Source organism: Schistosoma mansoni (assembly GCF_000237925.1).
Source record: "Schistosoma mansoni, WGS project CABG00000000 data, supercontig 0134, strain Puerto Rico, whole genome shotgun sequence".
NCBI lineage: Eukaryota > Metazoa > Platyhelminthes > Trematoda > Strigeidida > Schistosomatidae > Schistosoma > Schistosoma mansoni.
The window spans coordinates 765,801-782,820 of record NW_017386038.1 but is presented as its reverse complement, the minus strand read 5'-3'; the positions used below and the strand labels follow the sequence as shown (position 1 = coordinate 782,820).

General features: G+C 33.9%; 1 protein-coding gene across 1 annotated transcript; it reads right to left on the bottom strand.

Annotated features, from left to right (window-relative positions):
- Nucleotides 1–240: 240 nt before the first annotated feature.
- Nucleotides 241–5,600, bottom strand: Smp_193380 (egg protein CP391B-like; the record flags this gene model as incomplete). The annotated part of the gene is made up of 8 exons (XM_018789698.1): nucleotides 241–404; nucleotides 1,236–1,301; nucleotides 2,222–2,300; nucleotides 2,925–2,989; nucleotides 3,954–3,986; nucleotides 4,993–5,091; nucleotides 5,405–5,474; nucleotides 5,532–5,600. The coding sequence occupies 8 exons, from the start codon at nucleotides 5,598–5,600 to the stop codon at nucleotides 241–243; spliced, it is 645 nt and encodes a 214-aa protein (XP_018646449.1).
- Nucleotides 5,601–17,020: the final 11,420 nt, after the last annotated feature.

The following is a 17,020-nucleotide window of genomic DNA, read 5'->3' as shown; positions in this document are numbered from 1 at the left end:
GCAAACAAATAGTTTACAAATTAAGGGAATACTAAAGACGTTTTCGAAAGTTTGTGGAACGTTTGAAAGTTGGATTAAGTGAATTGAATGGACTGTATGTAAATTATGTAATTGGTTTGATATTGATCCACGACGGAGAACTTCTTGTCAGTTCCTAATGATAGCAATAAAATAATCTTTCTAGTAAAAACGTTCGCTCGAAATGTGAAATTTGAGGATACTTTAAAATACCTATGAAGTTCAAGAAGTACCAACCTCAACACGGCAGTCATTTACTTTCAGTCCATGAGTGTCATTATCATTACTTTCTATACATTTGTTCACTTTCTGACACCAAATACATGTCATATTCGATGTGGTCGCTCTTTGGCATGTTTCACTTGTATTGAAGTTCCAACAATTTTCTATGAAAAGAAAAAGTTGTTTTAGTTTCAAGTTATCAAACAAAGGAAAAGCAAAACACGAATGCTGCAACTATAAGTAAGTCATTTGATGGTGATTTCTGAGATAAGTGACTTTTGCATTCGGTGGAAAATGGTCCACACGGTGCATAATACAAAACTCAGTGCACTTTCCATCCCACCAATATTTCACGATGGCGTGTTTGAATTGAGTGAAACTACATCGAGTGTAAAGAATGAAAGATGAAGTCTATCGAAGTCTATCTCATGATTGATTAAAGGAATGATTCTTTGAATATTCGTAATGTTTTTTTCAAAAGGCTAACACATGGCATACTAAAAAATATTCATGGTATAGGTTATTGAGAAGGAACGAATTTTCTTGTGAACTTATTACTCAAACACTGACCATGACAAATTCTATTTTGTAAACGTGATATGTCCATCCCCTCAAATTATCGGATGTGTATGACAAAGCAGAGATTACGGAAATAAGACGGTCGTTTTCAAGGTAAACTCAGTCCCATGGATTGTATTCACAACAATAATGCCTCAGAAAAATTCCACACGACATTTATTGATAGAGAAACGGACGCTCGATCCTCAATACACAATCACCTAACTGGCACTTAACACTTTTCGAAACTAATAGTATCCCATCTTTCATTTTGTGGTAAAGTTATAAATAGTAAGTAAAACATCATTTGAGATAGATGCCTGGATATCTTTCATTAATTGACTACAGTTACACACAAAAATTTCAGTTTCGATAAACAAAAGTGATCTTTTTGAGTGTGAAAATAATTAATGCTGATTAAATAGGGTTTTACGTACTTCCGATGACTTCATACTCCACCAACGTGCCACTTTTGATCCATTTTGCAGGAACAGGTATTTCAGGTTTTATAGAATCTTGAAAGGAGAAAGACACTCAAAATTTTGGTTTCTTCATAACGCATAACAAGTAATTTGCACCTTTTTAGAAGCCATCAATATCGAGATTTACTGAATATTTTAATACCTACACAGTGATGATCACCCTTAAAATTATGGTCGACATCGCTCTTAGTTTTGAATGTGACAGATGATCAGCCAGTAAATCAAAAATCAAAACGGTAGATTTCGGAGTTATTTTACGAAGAAATCAGTTGAACATTGATGATTATACTTCAATCTCAGACACGCGTTTTGTCGTAGTAAGAACACGTCGAGGAATCAAACTCAGCGCCATTCACTTCACACTACACTCGAGTATTCATTTAGACAATCATTTCAAATACCCAATGATTTGTGTAATCGAGTGAAGCTTCAACTCATTTTTATATTGTTAGTTGAATCCTTCGATTGATGTTGGGAACCGCAACTGATTCATATGTATCACTAAAATCATTTCTGTAGTTTTTCAAAAATGATAGTTGATGAACTGAAAACATAAATACTTAGATTTCAATTCATTTAACCATGGTGATCCTCTGTTGAAAAGACATAATCACTTATATTATACGCTTTTAAATAAGCCGACACTGTCATTTCCAATCAGGTATAACACTGCAGTTTTCTTACAAGAAATGTGAACACTTAATCAACGTTAAATTCTCAACATTCAGAACATTTTGGACAGGGTGTTTACAAATATCATTTGAATTCCATTTCGCACAATTATACACAACACTTCGATAGCATTTTCACCAGCCGATTTTACAGAAGAAACAACTGATTATTGCAAACTGTTAGAAAGCTATACTACTAGGCTCTGATAGGATATATGGATATCCTACATGTACATCACCGTACATCAATGAGTTAACAAGATTTGTTGAAATGTTTCTTACTTTTTTCACACTTGAATTTAGTGTCGATTTTTGATATCCACTCAATGCCTTCAATTTCCGTAGGAATCTGAAAACGAAGTGTTGAAAGTCTGAGTCAGTGTGTGTAACGACACAATCAATTAAATGAAATCAATTGATCACAGAAAAAATGTCTTCATTTATATCATTTCATCGAAAGACTACTAATCACACTAATCTTGATGATATTTTCAGTTTTCTCTCCATGAATGTTCCATTCAATGTGTAAAGATATTCCAAATCACAAAGGTTGTCAACTTCAGTCAAGTCTTATGAACTATCTTTCAATCATGATATGTGGCGACGTACTGTGTGATGTAAATTTTCGTCTGTTGAAATGAAATGTGATGGTAAATAACTGTGAGGATGCTGCAACCTGGATTTTCAACAATGAACAATCCGAACAGCTAATCTTAACAAGATGAAATGGAGCATGACAGAATATGACACATTCTGTATAGTACTCAAACATACACTATCCGTTAATATTCGTCACAAACACATGATTATTTATTCTGATAGATTTTCACTTCTGATTATTCATTATTTTCAACATGTGCTTTAATAGTGTATCATTAAAACGATTGACAATCTTGTCAACTAGTCCGTTTGCTCATTACACAATGTTGATCTCTTTTTATCATGGTCAACGTAACCAGATACCTTTGACAGAATTGAATAATATGAAACAGTAGAATGATCTGAAGTACATGAACAAAATTACATTTTCATGAGATTGTGCAACTTACGTTATCAAAATATAAAGTTATTTTCCCATTTGGTTGTATTACACTAGTCATCTCGGCTGAAACATCTACAATAAGAAGACTGTCGATACTCAGAATTTGAGGTATTATCGATTAACAAGGTAACAAGGTGTATAGGTTGCAGTAGATATCTAGTGTGTTATCTGAAATGCTTTCTTCAGATGGAATGGAAATTAATACATTAAAGTGAACGTCACTTGAATGAGACGGGCATGAATCCTCTCTAACAAATGTCAAATGCCAAAATTCTGAAGCTATATTACTACTGTGTTATTATAAAAGCAACGAATCGTCTACTTCGCCATCCAAGATATGATAGTCGGAGATATATTGACATTTGCGCAATATCTTGAATAATTTTATTTGAAACAATAGACGCATGACATGAGCTGTGAAGTGTTCGTCTTTACATTAAACTTGAGAATTTAGTTGGTTGTCAACATATATAATAATTTCCACTGGTCTACTGATTCTGACTACTGTGTCTTTTTGTTGTAGATGAGAAAGGAAAAGCTTTAGATATGTGTAGATAATCGTTAATATTAAGGAATGACTATGTGATGAATGGATAGGTAGGTGGACGTGTCATATTCAGAAATGACTTTGTAACTGAAACCTGAAACGATAAATAATCTCTACATTCATTTTCCGACAAATGGAATGAGATTGTTACCTATTTTATCCATGCTGACTTATTTATTACTCGTCAACTATATTCTTTTTCAGCTCACTTTGACTGTTCTCTAAGTCAAGATGGTTGTACTCAGTCTTCCCTCATTTTCCAGAATAGTAGCACCTTCACTCTTTTGTTAGTCTTTTGAAAGTTGGATTTGTTCAAAGCGAACACACAAAAATTGAGTAATCATAATGATTGAAAGTGTAAGTGATAAAAAGTTTCGCGCGATTGATCCAACGACTGTTCAATGTTTACTCACCTGTATCATTGACGGTAATTACAAAATTCCTTTTGACTGCTAACAATTCGTCTGAAATAATGAAAATCAAAATAGATGATAAAATATCTGAATATCGATTATCTACCTCTTTCAATCAATGTACGTTTTGACACGGACTGCTTTCTCAAACAAGTTAACATCTACATTTCGAGAATAAAATAAACCGGTCTAGCTAAGCGCCCAATCATCTCTTAGGAGGACATTTCAAGAAGTATCACGAATTTATCGAGATGATCAACCTTTTAATACAGTCAACTGAGAAGAATATTTCGCTTCATTAAAATTTGTTCTAGAAGCTTTCCACTTAGAAATAGACGTTCAATACCTTATCGACAATACATCGTCAAAATCTTTTCATGAGATTCTTTTATTCGTCAATTCTGATTTTTGACCGAAATAAATGTATGTCGCGTTGATGTTCTAAGTGTTCTTATATGAGTTATTCGTATTGTACGAGAGGACATGTTATGGCTGTTCATTAGTTAACTGTTTTGGAAAGTGTTAGGATTCGAAGTGCAGTATCATACCCATATGATCACAAAAATAGTCTCACATAGTTGATGATTCACAGACAACAAATCACAGACATTGAACTTTCATGGATAAAGTATGTTCTAAAAAAACCTTGATAGTTCAAAGACTTCAATAATTCGAACCTACTCCTCTAACAACAACGCTCACCATTGCACAAGTGGTCAGTTTACCACGAAATATGGTGTTGATGAGATATCTTCTGTTTTGTTGTTTTCATAGACTGGAGGGTGAGTAATTTTATTTCTGGCAATTTTGTCACTTGGATTATCAATCCAATTCACTCAATGTGAATATTTTCAAAACAATATCTCGTTTATTTTACGCCCTCCCTTCAAAACGTGCTACACACAGACGTTCTGGTACAAAAATTACACAAACAGAACAATCACTGTGTATTGGTTAACTTTCGTGTAATAATCAAGCAATATACTGAGGCATTCATACAAAATAAGTGCGAGAAAAGGAAACAAAACAAACTTTAAATGAATATTATAAAAGCTCACCCTCATTGGAAACCATCGTTTCACATTCTTGAATATTTTGCGCAAAATTTTCAACACCTCCGAAGTAGTCGTATCTTTTTCTGGTTAATCGTATGTTACCTGTTTTTATTTGATGAATAAATGCAACATTATTGATAATTTTGCAGTGAATAAATAAAGAGATTTTGAAATAAATGAAAGAATTCAATCAATTGCATGAACTGTATTTTGTTTGTTGTAAGAGGCCAAACCTTTGACAGTTCGAACGAGAAAAGATATTCAAAGATGTTTTTCATGTAACAAGGAACCTCAAACTGGTTTACTGAAGAAGTTGAATCAACTTTGATTCATGAAGAGAAATGTGATCAAGAAAACTCAGTCATAATTCGAGATCAACGAAATTTATTGGCTTACCAAAATAGTAAATACAAACTTCATGGATTAGAGTATCGTAGAATCGAAAGGAGAATTTCGGTTTAACAAACTAAAATGATGCAAACATATGGATATGTAGTTCTATTGAAAAATGAATTCAACTCACGTATGAAGTGTAAATCTTTTGATAACTGTCAGTGAAAGCTGGTTGAGACTGATGAAGACGAATCCTCATTGAATAATTATAATGAAGAGACTGGAGTATATGTATTAGAATTTAACTGACATAACTTACATAACGGTACGAATCATTTTCAAAAATGATATTCTCATAGCTCAGCAAATTAGGGTTTTCGCAAATCTCATGGCAGTTGAAATATCTATATGGCCAAATGATGATCAGATGAAACGATAACCATAGACTACGCAAAATGGTATATCTAAAATGATCGAGATGAACAAATCAACGGTATCTCATTGTATCAAAATTTGCATAGAAATCTTATGTTCATTCAGCACTTACCTCATCTTCTCGTGTAAAGTTATAAATGAAATTTTGATAGAACTTGTCAGGTTTATATAGACTTTTGAAGTGTTTGTTTGTTTCTTCGTGATTCGATGGTTCAAAGTGACCATTGGAAAAATCTAATTTATTAAAATCACACGTTCATTGACAACCAATCATGAAGGTAATTGACCTCATCATTATCCAATACGCTTCTGACTGTTGAGATGATTAGCTGAAATTTATCGGCCGTTGACCCCTGTGATTGACAATATTTCAAAATATGCGGTTGCCCAAGTTGTTATTCGAAATTTGTGCTTATGTGTCTACGAACAAACAGTATCTTATCTCGTATAATTTATTGACTGACCGTCACCGATCAGTAGTTTTGATTTGATTGGATGAAATCGAAGTAGCACAAACTGTTTTGATTGGAAAATAATAGTTACCCTTTTACCCATGAATTCCATCGTCGTTCATTATGAAATTGTAACTTTTAAAAAAAGTCATATCTATTCTTTTTGTTACCATATTATAACACTGATTGTTAAAAAGTGTCTAAATGAAAAAGGATAATCTATTCAAATTATTAACGCAGAAATAGATGTAATTGTATTCAGTTATGTTGATTGAGCTCTCGAAAGAATGTAATAAGAGAAATAAAATGCATTTTACTGAAAGTGAACTGTTGAAAATGGAGAACGATATCTCCCTCGTGACACAGATTTGAAATAACAACAGTGATTATTGTATCTGAAAATTGAAAAGTTTGACAATACAGAAGTGGAGGACTGATTCGAATTCAGTGTTTCGATGAATGATTACCATGCATCATTTGAACTTGTATTAATTGTAATCTGTGTCGAAACATACGAGAATTTCACTGTGATAAGATAATATCAAGTGTATACTTAACTCACACTAAACATAGAATTCTGATGAATGAATAAAAGTCTGTACTTCCGTAAGTGAATAATAATTTCAGCAAACTGAGATGGGAATATTTGTTTTGCATGATATTGCAAAAAGGTTTACCTCCCGACTCAGTGGGGTTGTATTGATTTACTTGAAAATAATGTCAACACTAATCAAAATGTTTTCTCGAGTCTCACGGTCTATTGTCGAAAGAAACGCTTTTGGGTAATTTCGTTAATTCATCAATATCAAAGTTGTTTTCAATGGTACATTGCTCATTCTATGCTGTAGACCAATATCTAATCAGCAGAGGAAACGTATCTGTGTATGTAATAGTGTTAATGAGTGACTGTGTTCAGGAAGAGTATGACGGACATTATTAAGTATTCAGTGCAGTGTCTCCTTATATCTACCTGTGTATTTGACATATTTTTAAAAGCGAATGTGTTGTAAGTACGCGATACGTTCTGCAACCTAAATGGGCTACATGCTGATGTAGTTACGCGACATCAACACTTACATTTTGTTAGTTCATGCATATAACCCACTATTCTCTAATCGTCTTAATAATCATTTCAAATGAATGACTTCGCTGCATCGTGAAGAATTCATAAGGCAGTGAGCAAGGTCTATGGTGAACGTTTGAGGTCATTAATAATATGATTATGAATAGACATCTAATATCCTGTTGAAACTTGACAGTTTTTTCTTAATGAATGTCAACCATCCATTCTATTCATACTTTTCTCCTTGTACATCTTTCAGTAGAAGTCGCACAAATGTATTTGTACATGAATAAATGGGGAAACACTAGTCTGTGGTAAAAAAGAGGAGTTCCACAAAATTATCAGAGACCATCAAATCCATCGAAGAGGAGCTCGATTGGAATAAAAACAGGCTGATGTGGACTTTGCAGATTTGGATGCTCTAAGTAGGGGAAGTAATTTCATCTGTTTTCCATCTTCACGAGCTAGACGAATATTCACCGATGACGTAATTGATAGTGATGGGCTGAATTTAATTTTATAAACCATTCGGGAAAATGCTACTTAACAATCTCAATCATTGAATGTAGTCAGAAATCAGGATGTTAATTTGAATGAACTTTCACAGTTACGAAGCATCTTTTACTACAGAATATCAAACTCAAGGTAGATATGGCATCTTGCATTTCAGAGGACAAACTATGCAGATCTTTGAAAACTACATTCTATTCTGCTGAATTCCGATTTGTTTTCGTCAGGAAGAAACGCATTAGGACAGTCTCAAGAAACAATTAGGGCTTAGGGGTTCCTAAACGTTTCACGGAGATAATGTGCACTGAAGGCACAACTGATGATGAACTCAATGTAGTCCGGAGAACACTTTTGGAGAATTTCATTGAAACTAGGTTAATTGACAATGCTGACTAGTGATGAACAGAGAGACAGAAATGCCGGATTTCAGTTTCGTAATGGTTATCCTTGATTGTTTGTTATTTCAATTATTAGTATTCTCTCCCTTCTATTTTGAAAACTAGATAGTCTTCTTTAACACATCTACTTCACTCGACACAATGTGTTTGACGACAAAACGTTATGATTGTAATGATCAAGTAGAAAATATTGTCCAACGAGGACAAATTATTCATGATGAACAATATTTATATGACCGGAATACAACACCTACTCCTTTCGTGCACTCCAAACTATCCACATCGACTTCAGTGACTTGACGATTCAGTCAGGAATACGTGTTACAATATCACATATTATGATTGAATCTATTTGATTTCTTCCAAATTATTATGTATTTTCACATAAGAATTATTTTTTCAAATATAACAATAGTGATAATAATATTGTACATAATGTTATGGTGTGATCTGTCTGTTGACCTCAGTTCTCTTCATTGTTGAAATATGAAAGATTGTACTTCCTTGTTGTTTATCACCAGATTTTATCCGCATAATCAGACTATATGACATTTTCTTTTGTTTATTGAGCGTGATAAGAGTTTTCGAAATGATAATGAATGTCACTCTCTATCATTACATTCATATGACTGTTGATCATCAATACAGACAGAACAAGATTGAATGAAATATTCATTTTATACACGACTACTACCACTAATAAAATGAAAGGATAACTGATAGTTTCACCGTCAATTTAAAGATGGTCTTGATTCAGCTATGAATAAACATTGAAATCATCAACCATCTTATTTCAAATGTGTTTAGTGATACTTGTCAAATAGAATCATCTAGTTGTCATGTCTTCAGTTTATCAATCCTTGGAGTTACCACTTTAAACACTATGCTTTCACACTCGACTAAATAATACGTCCCATAATTATTAACTATTATACTGTGAAAAATCATCTGGATGACCATTTCCACATCGCATTTTCTATCACGTTCCATATCAATCACTGTGGCAGATTAAATCACGGTTAAGCAATATTGTGGATAGACATATTTCATTGCTCATCAAATGTATGTTTGTGTTGAATTTTGACATTGACTTTTTGATATTGAAATACTTCGTAATTTCGCATCAAAACTGAAATGTAATTCTCCGTCAAGATACTGTTGCAAAATTAGGAGGAAATTACATTATCAAACAAACCGGAAATATTGTTGATAGTTCCTTAGCTTGATGAAGTGAGGATACAGACATATCTTCAAGATAACGATAACTGAACTCATTTGATACTAGATGAGTAATAATTACAGTGTTTATGCATATCTGATGCAAGGCCATCTATGAGTACACGTGAAAACTATTTGTTTAAACTTCAGTCTCTCTATACATAGTAGTAACCATTTTTAAAAATGAAAAATTATTTCACCTATGTTCCGTATACTCAAGTGACTGTCGGTTATATGAAAGCATCATTAGTAAACAACATTCCTCATTATGTTAAAGATTTATATCAGGCTAAATATACAAATGAAAAAACCATCATATATATTTAGTTAGATTACAAGGTAGTGATAAACAACAAGAAAGTTCAAACAAATGACATTTGCAAAAACAATATCTGAGGTCAACAAACTGATGTTTTTTCTTTCTTATAATCACACGATCAGGTAGTGTATACTATTATTATCATCATCATTATTATTATTACCTTGATAAACGTATTTCATATGAAAAAACGAACATTAGATAGGAAGAACACAAATAGGAAATGTGATGAATATATATGTAATATTGAAATAGATATTCCTGTCTGATTCGTCATTTAACAGTCCTCAGTGTAAAAAGATTTGAGTGTGCAAATGTAGTGCATGTTGTGATTAGCTCAATCAAATATGGTAGATCAAGAATAATATCTTTTTGTTGGAAAATATTACCTTCCTGATCACTTCAACCATTCTCCTTTGTTGTCTAATACATTATGGTCTCGAGTACAGTGTAATTGTAAAAGATTAGCGTTCAGTTGACTCTAATGAAGATGACGAAATGCCAACAAATGAAATAACAAACAACTAGTAGACTGTTATCTCGCATCACATTCTCTCTCAAACCATCACCAATGAGCATAATACCTATTGAAGCTGTGTGTTCCGAGATCGAATCCGTCAAATAGCATCAGTTCCCTTATGAATACAGGTACACCTTGCTGATTAGTGACAAGTAGCAGGAGAATCGGGTTCAGAGTTTCCTGTTGATCACCTCCAAACATCATCTTATCTGTTTACTCACTTGAAGATTTGAGGGAATCGACTACTTAGTATACTGCAAAAACACTTTGATAATAAAATTTCCTTAATATTTATTTCAAATTCAATTGTTCTGTAAACTGTAGTTTGATTGCATGATTGTGAATGTTCGAATAATGGTGGATAGTGTGTGTTGGGTTTATTGAAGCATCTGAATCGGGTGAGTTTGTATGAGTTCAGTTCGTTGAGTAACTCAATTTTGGAATCTATAGTAAATATATTTCTACTGAATAAAATATATTGATGTAATAAGGATGGAGAATCTTCAAGTTGCATAGTATTTACGAAGCCATGTGGTAAGAATTAAGTCAAAGTATCCCAATTTTATTAAACTTCGATCAATAAGGTCAGTGGTGTTATATACTCGTCATTTGATCAGTCCAATAATACCATTTCGTTTTCCGTGAATGATATCATTCTCTGTAGTACACTTCTCATTTGATCGTTCTCAATCAAATTTACAAGTACGTCTGGCTGACGCGTCTCGACAAATTTATCAAGATAAATTGTAAGGTAAAAATTATATCTTCTGTCTTATCTAGTCGACGTTATTCCTCATTAGTTAGTGATCATTTTCAACCTGTCGTTAGATACGCATTTATTTTACTTGTCTCTCTTTTATATATTACTTGATATCATTAAATAAGTATAATTTTTATTCACCAGTTGACAACTTGGATCGATTTACATGTTGTCAAGCTCTTACGAATTATCTGTTCATAGTTTCAACACATTCTTAGTCAAATACGGGTCCCTGATAACGCAAGTGCTTTGAAATAAATGCAGATGCATTATAGAGTTTGAGAGCTAGCTGGTGTCGATACAGGTCTAAATGACTAGGAAATCCACTCTATCTGACATATTATTCCCCAGTATGGACTACTTTACTTGGTAGATGTTTTTTGGCTTTCCATCATTCGTCAGCTTATCATTTGGTTTACATGTAATTGATCGAAGTAATTTAGCTGGTTTATGTGCTACAACTATTCTGTATGCAATAATAATGTTGTCGCTGTGATAGTAATAATTTCGGGTATTTGAATTATAGTATGAATTAGTCATCCCAGCAATAACGCAATTCAGATGGGCATTAGATGATCATTAACGAATATACTGTATTTCGAATTCAAAATCAAAACAGTTATCACATTTTGAATTAGAGTGTAAGTGTCTGTTATCGATTTTACGTATTCTTCCTAAGTTTGTCTTACGTCTGGTCAACAATGTATCGGATATAGAATCTGTATTACCTCTAATGCACCCATTAGTATTGTAATGAACAACCGAAATAGGAAGACTCACCTGAGTCCTGATTTTGTATTCTATGAACTTGTCGGTTATGTATACACAGGTCATTGATATCTAGAATTCGCAAAATAGATTTTCCAACATTCTTCATCACGATCCCCGTGACTGAACAAAGATAATTCTCAGGATAATATGTGACTTCTGCAAACCTAAGACCTTGATGAAATCTCGATTCCATATTACTGAAGTTATTCATTAAGAATCTGATGAGCTTCCTAGCTCTGAATACTTGAGATGCAGTGTACTCAGAAACGTTCACACTATTGCTTTATTTGAAATACAGGTCATGAACAGTGTCCAAAGGTTTCAGTGTATGTTTGTTTATAGCCAGATTTACGTTACGGCAGCAGCCAAAGTAAATAAATCCATTTTTGTCAATAATTGGTTGCGAATTTCGCAAAATAGTCACTTCTTACAACTAGTTTATTTCTTTTTCGATAACCGCTGAAATATAGCTTTCTGAGGTGAGAGAGGAGAATGAATAAACCAGGTTTAGGTTATCAGCAAAAAGGAAAGTTTTTCCACATTGAAATATGAAACACATGTCATTTATATAAAGGAGAAAGGCTAATTGACCGATTACACGTCCTTCTATAAACCCACTGGTTACATTCACAGGTTTGGAGTAGCGAGATCTTAAGCGGACAATTTGGTTACGTTCTTCTTCAAAAGACTGCAGTCCAGATAAAATAAGATTCTGTAATCCAAATGAAGACAGGCTTAGAAGAAGAAGTTTGTGTGAGACGCTATCAAAATCCTTACTAAAGTCGAAGTAGAGAAGTATCACTGACTCACCAACGTCTTTTCTCTGAGTAATTTGATCAAAATGTTCCATGTGCGATGTGAAGCATTAGCGTTTAGTCATAAACCCATATTGAAATGAGCTAATCAGATTAGCCCAAAGCAAAAATGGTATGCACTGTTTATATACGATTTTATCCATGGATCTTGGTAGCACGGATGTCAAATTCATTGGCCTATAGTTAACAATAACACTAAGTGATCCCGTTTCGAATCTAGGGGTGATAACAGATGTGTTCCATACGGTTGGATAGGCCTCATATTCCATAGATAGGTTGAAAGGTTTTAAACAAAATAATGGGAATTGTTTACTACCATTTTTCACAAGTGATGAGGGAATCCCTTCAAGTCTTTCGTCATAAGAGTTTTTCAGGACAGCTATGGCCTGCTTCATTTTGAAGGGTATGAAATCAATTTTTGACATGCGTCTGGATGTCAGCATTGGAAGTGCATTGTTAAAGCTTTCAGCGGCCGGGTTATATGACTGCGAGAAATGCTGGTTGAATTGTTCGCAAATAATATCAGGGTCATCAACATTGTTTTTTGTCGACTATCAAGAATTTGTTCGCGTCTGGATAATTTGACTTCACAAAGGATTTTAAAAGCTGACGTGTTGATAATTCCGAGCTTTGATTATCAGGGACCTTATTTCCTATATTCATAAAATACTCAGGTTTAGATGAAGTACTTCTGTCGATTACAATAAGTATACTCTGAAGTGAATACCGGTCTTTATGCTGCTGGTGGTGGCGGCGTTTTGATTTCCTCAACTTTCTTTTGAAAATTTTAAAAGTATTCTGGCTCCTATTGGCAATTTACTCCACGTGGAGAATATTTAAAGCAGAACCATCAAGGCAGTATATCTGGTTGTGGTGTACATCAGAAGCGTAATGTCAATATTGTTTGCGGTAAAATAAGTTTCCCAAGGTAAACAACGAATAAGAAATTCAATCCGTTTCCTGGTTTGTTGATGAAAGTGTATAATCTTGAACAACATTGCAGCTTTAAAATTCAATTGTACGGTGTCTAAAGAATGACTTTCACTCAATACAACTCTTCCATCACTCTTAAAAGCTCATGTCTGAAATGCACTGAAATAGAATCTATGTTGATTGTTAACAGTAAATCAAGTATATTAATCTTTCTAGATGGTTCCCGGACCTGTTGGACTAATGCATAAAGTTCTGGTGTTTCAACTTACTTGTCAATTCGACCTAGAACCGGGGTCGAACTTCATGTAATTTTGGGCGGAATAAAATCACCTCCGATGATTTTAACAGCATGTGGTTGGGGTGAAGCAATGGAAAAGATGTTGGTTAGTAATCTGTCGAACTTAGAGTTTGCAAGGGGTGGTATGTATATGCATCTCACCAGTAGATAATTTTGAGATTCACAGTTTACATTAACCCGAATGGATTCGTCTATAGCATCCAGAGATTTATCCGCAAATTTGCACGCCGAATGTACCGCCTCTTTATTCATGACATCTATCAGTTCAAATGAGCACGTAGTTGTCTATATGCAAGGAGTAATCGGATATGGATTATTTGCACCACGTTTTCTTGATAAGTACAATAGTTGTATTTACAAGAAATAAAATGGTTTCAAGAAGAGTCATTTTATTGAACAGAGAGCGGGCTTTGAAGGAAATAATAAGAAATTCAGAATTATCATGGTGAAGCAGGTTGGAGTATAAACCACAATTGGTGGTTTCGTAAATATTCGTATGATTGAATAATGTAAGACTTGTGTTGTGAGGGGAAATGAATTAAGCAAATTTGTCATCCTTTAAAATATATATAATAGTGCCTGCAAAAATACCGTTGGAAGTGCAAAAAAGCTTCTCACCGTTATGATATATAACATGTGATAAAAGAATAATGTACATATTGGGAGCCGGCCTAGAAGGCTATCAGGTCTAAGTGTGCAATCAGGTGTCTATTAACAATTCAGATTACTTTTTATGCTTGACGTATGTGGAAAATGCTCTAGATCGTCTACTGCTATACATGCTTGCAATGGTTTGAAAGGTTCAAATATATTGACGTTATGTGTGTGGTCAGTTATAAAGTTGTAATGACCAGTTTCCCCATTATTCGTTGCACGGTCACTGTAACCGGTTGTCTCACTAACAGCGATTCGGACTGTGCTATCACATTCCTAATAAGTACAATTACTTTGAGTTGAATCGAAGTCAGCATTATTAAAATAATAGGCACCACCTACATCGGGGTTATTTTCTTTTGAGTTTTGAATTTGAAGAGATTGAGGTGAGTTTTTTGGTGGTTGCATAGTCGTAAACTTAGATGTTCTCGGAGAACCGGACTTCATTTTTCGACATTCGGGATTATGATGCGTTCGGGAGTTTAATCTTTTTAGTCTGTAGCTAACTCTTCCTGCTTTTCGCTGTCATGGTGTTCTATCTGAGCAAATCTTAATATCCTTGAAAATTTGTTTTGGTCTCGATTAATTGAAAGAAGATAGAACTCACTAGCGTCTTCAAATGATCTAAAGATCGATGAGTGCATATCACGATCGAGGAAATTATTTATATCGATCTATTGCTCTGGAGTCTGTAAGGTTGGGATTGATGTGATACTTGAGCGGATCGAGAATATTTATGTCAACTTGCAACCTTTTTCATTATTCGTATGGTTGCAGTTGTGATTATCATCGTTATTTAAAAACAGAGTCTTTAACACATCTGAAATCGAGACAACTCGCATAGGCTTGTCTCATTCCGGACGAACGGTGGAGCTCGTCTCGTCGAATCTGTCGGTAGCAGTGTTAGATTGTGTCGTTTTCGTAAGTTTGGCTAAACGTCTAGAAGGAGGGGGTTCTATGTTCTTTTGTGGCATAATAAGAAAGTTGCGTATAGCAGATGGAATGAACGAAATTCTGGAAATATAAGTGAGTGAAAAAAATCAATGTCGAGGGCTGGATTCCAGAAATTAATACCTAAGCCTAACACAAAAGTGGATGTATCGTGAAGATCGGTGGAAGTGTCAAAAAGAGAGATGAGAATATCAGGAAGATATTGGTAAAGATGTAGTATGTATGTCGGTAAATGTTTGAGAACGAAGTAGAAAATAAAGGAGTACGTTGTGTAAATTTTAACATAAGTATTGCACGGAAAGATAGCCTTGTATGATAAATGAATTCACAAATGTCGATCAATAATGTAAAACATATATAGTGGGTACAGTTTGTGCTACATATATAAACTGAGAGCCTGTCTTAGTAAAATTACGAGGTTACAGATTTAAGTAGTTTGGAAGATAATTACCGCAACAGATTATTGTGGAACAGCCTTTTGGACAAACAGACTGTCAAAAATTCGATGATTGATTCAGCAAAATGGGGAGGTTATTTCGGATATTAAACGAGATATAGTATATATCGCGATTCTTGTAGCGAAACACGTCACTGACAATATTCCATATTTAATCTATTGCTGGACAATCAAAACACATGAATATTAATGTCGAGTTAGAGACCATTTTTGTAAGATTATTGGAGTAGTTAATCGATATTCTTCAAAATTTTGTGCTATTTATTTGAATCACACTGAGAGTATTAGTTGCTTCATAAGTGGTTGTATGTCTCACTTACTTATACCAACTCGTTTCACGAATATTCTTGATGTACCGTAGTGTACGTCAAGATTCTGCTTTTAGCTGCTTATCATTCCCTATTTATACGCATTTATGAACAGACCAGCACAGATAACTACAGTATTCTATCACAGTGAATGTAATGTCGATGAACAGCTGAAGACAATTCAGAGACATTAAATCGGAATACATTTCGAAAATTCACATTCCAAATCTGACTGTATATTGAGCTATTAACGCAAAATCATTTTCGTGATTCTTGTAGCGAAATTTCATAATCACACATGATAAGGAGTCACTGTGCAACTCTTTGTGATGCTGCTGACGATGGAGACTAACGTAATTGGCAGGCTATCAACGGATTCTTCCACAAATGCTTCATTATGGAGACATTCATTTCGTTACTGTAGCAAAATTAGGAGGAAATTACATTATCAAACAAACCGGAAATATTATTGATAGTTCCTTAGCTTGATGAAGTGAGGATACAGACATATCTTCAAGATAACGATAACTGAACTCATTTGATACTAGATGAGTAATAATTACAGTGTTTATGCATATCTGATGCAAGGCCATCTATGAGTACACGTGAAAACTATTTGTTTAAACTTCAGTCTCTCCATACTTAGTAGTAACCATTTTTAAAAATGAAAAATTATTTCACTTATGTTCCGTATACTCAAGTGACTGTCGGTTATATGAAAGCATCATTAGTAAACAACATTCCTCATTATGTTAAAGATTTATATCAGGCTAATATACAAATGAAAAACCATCTTATATATTTAGTTAGATTACAA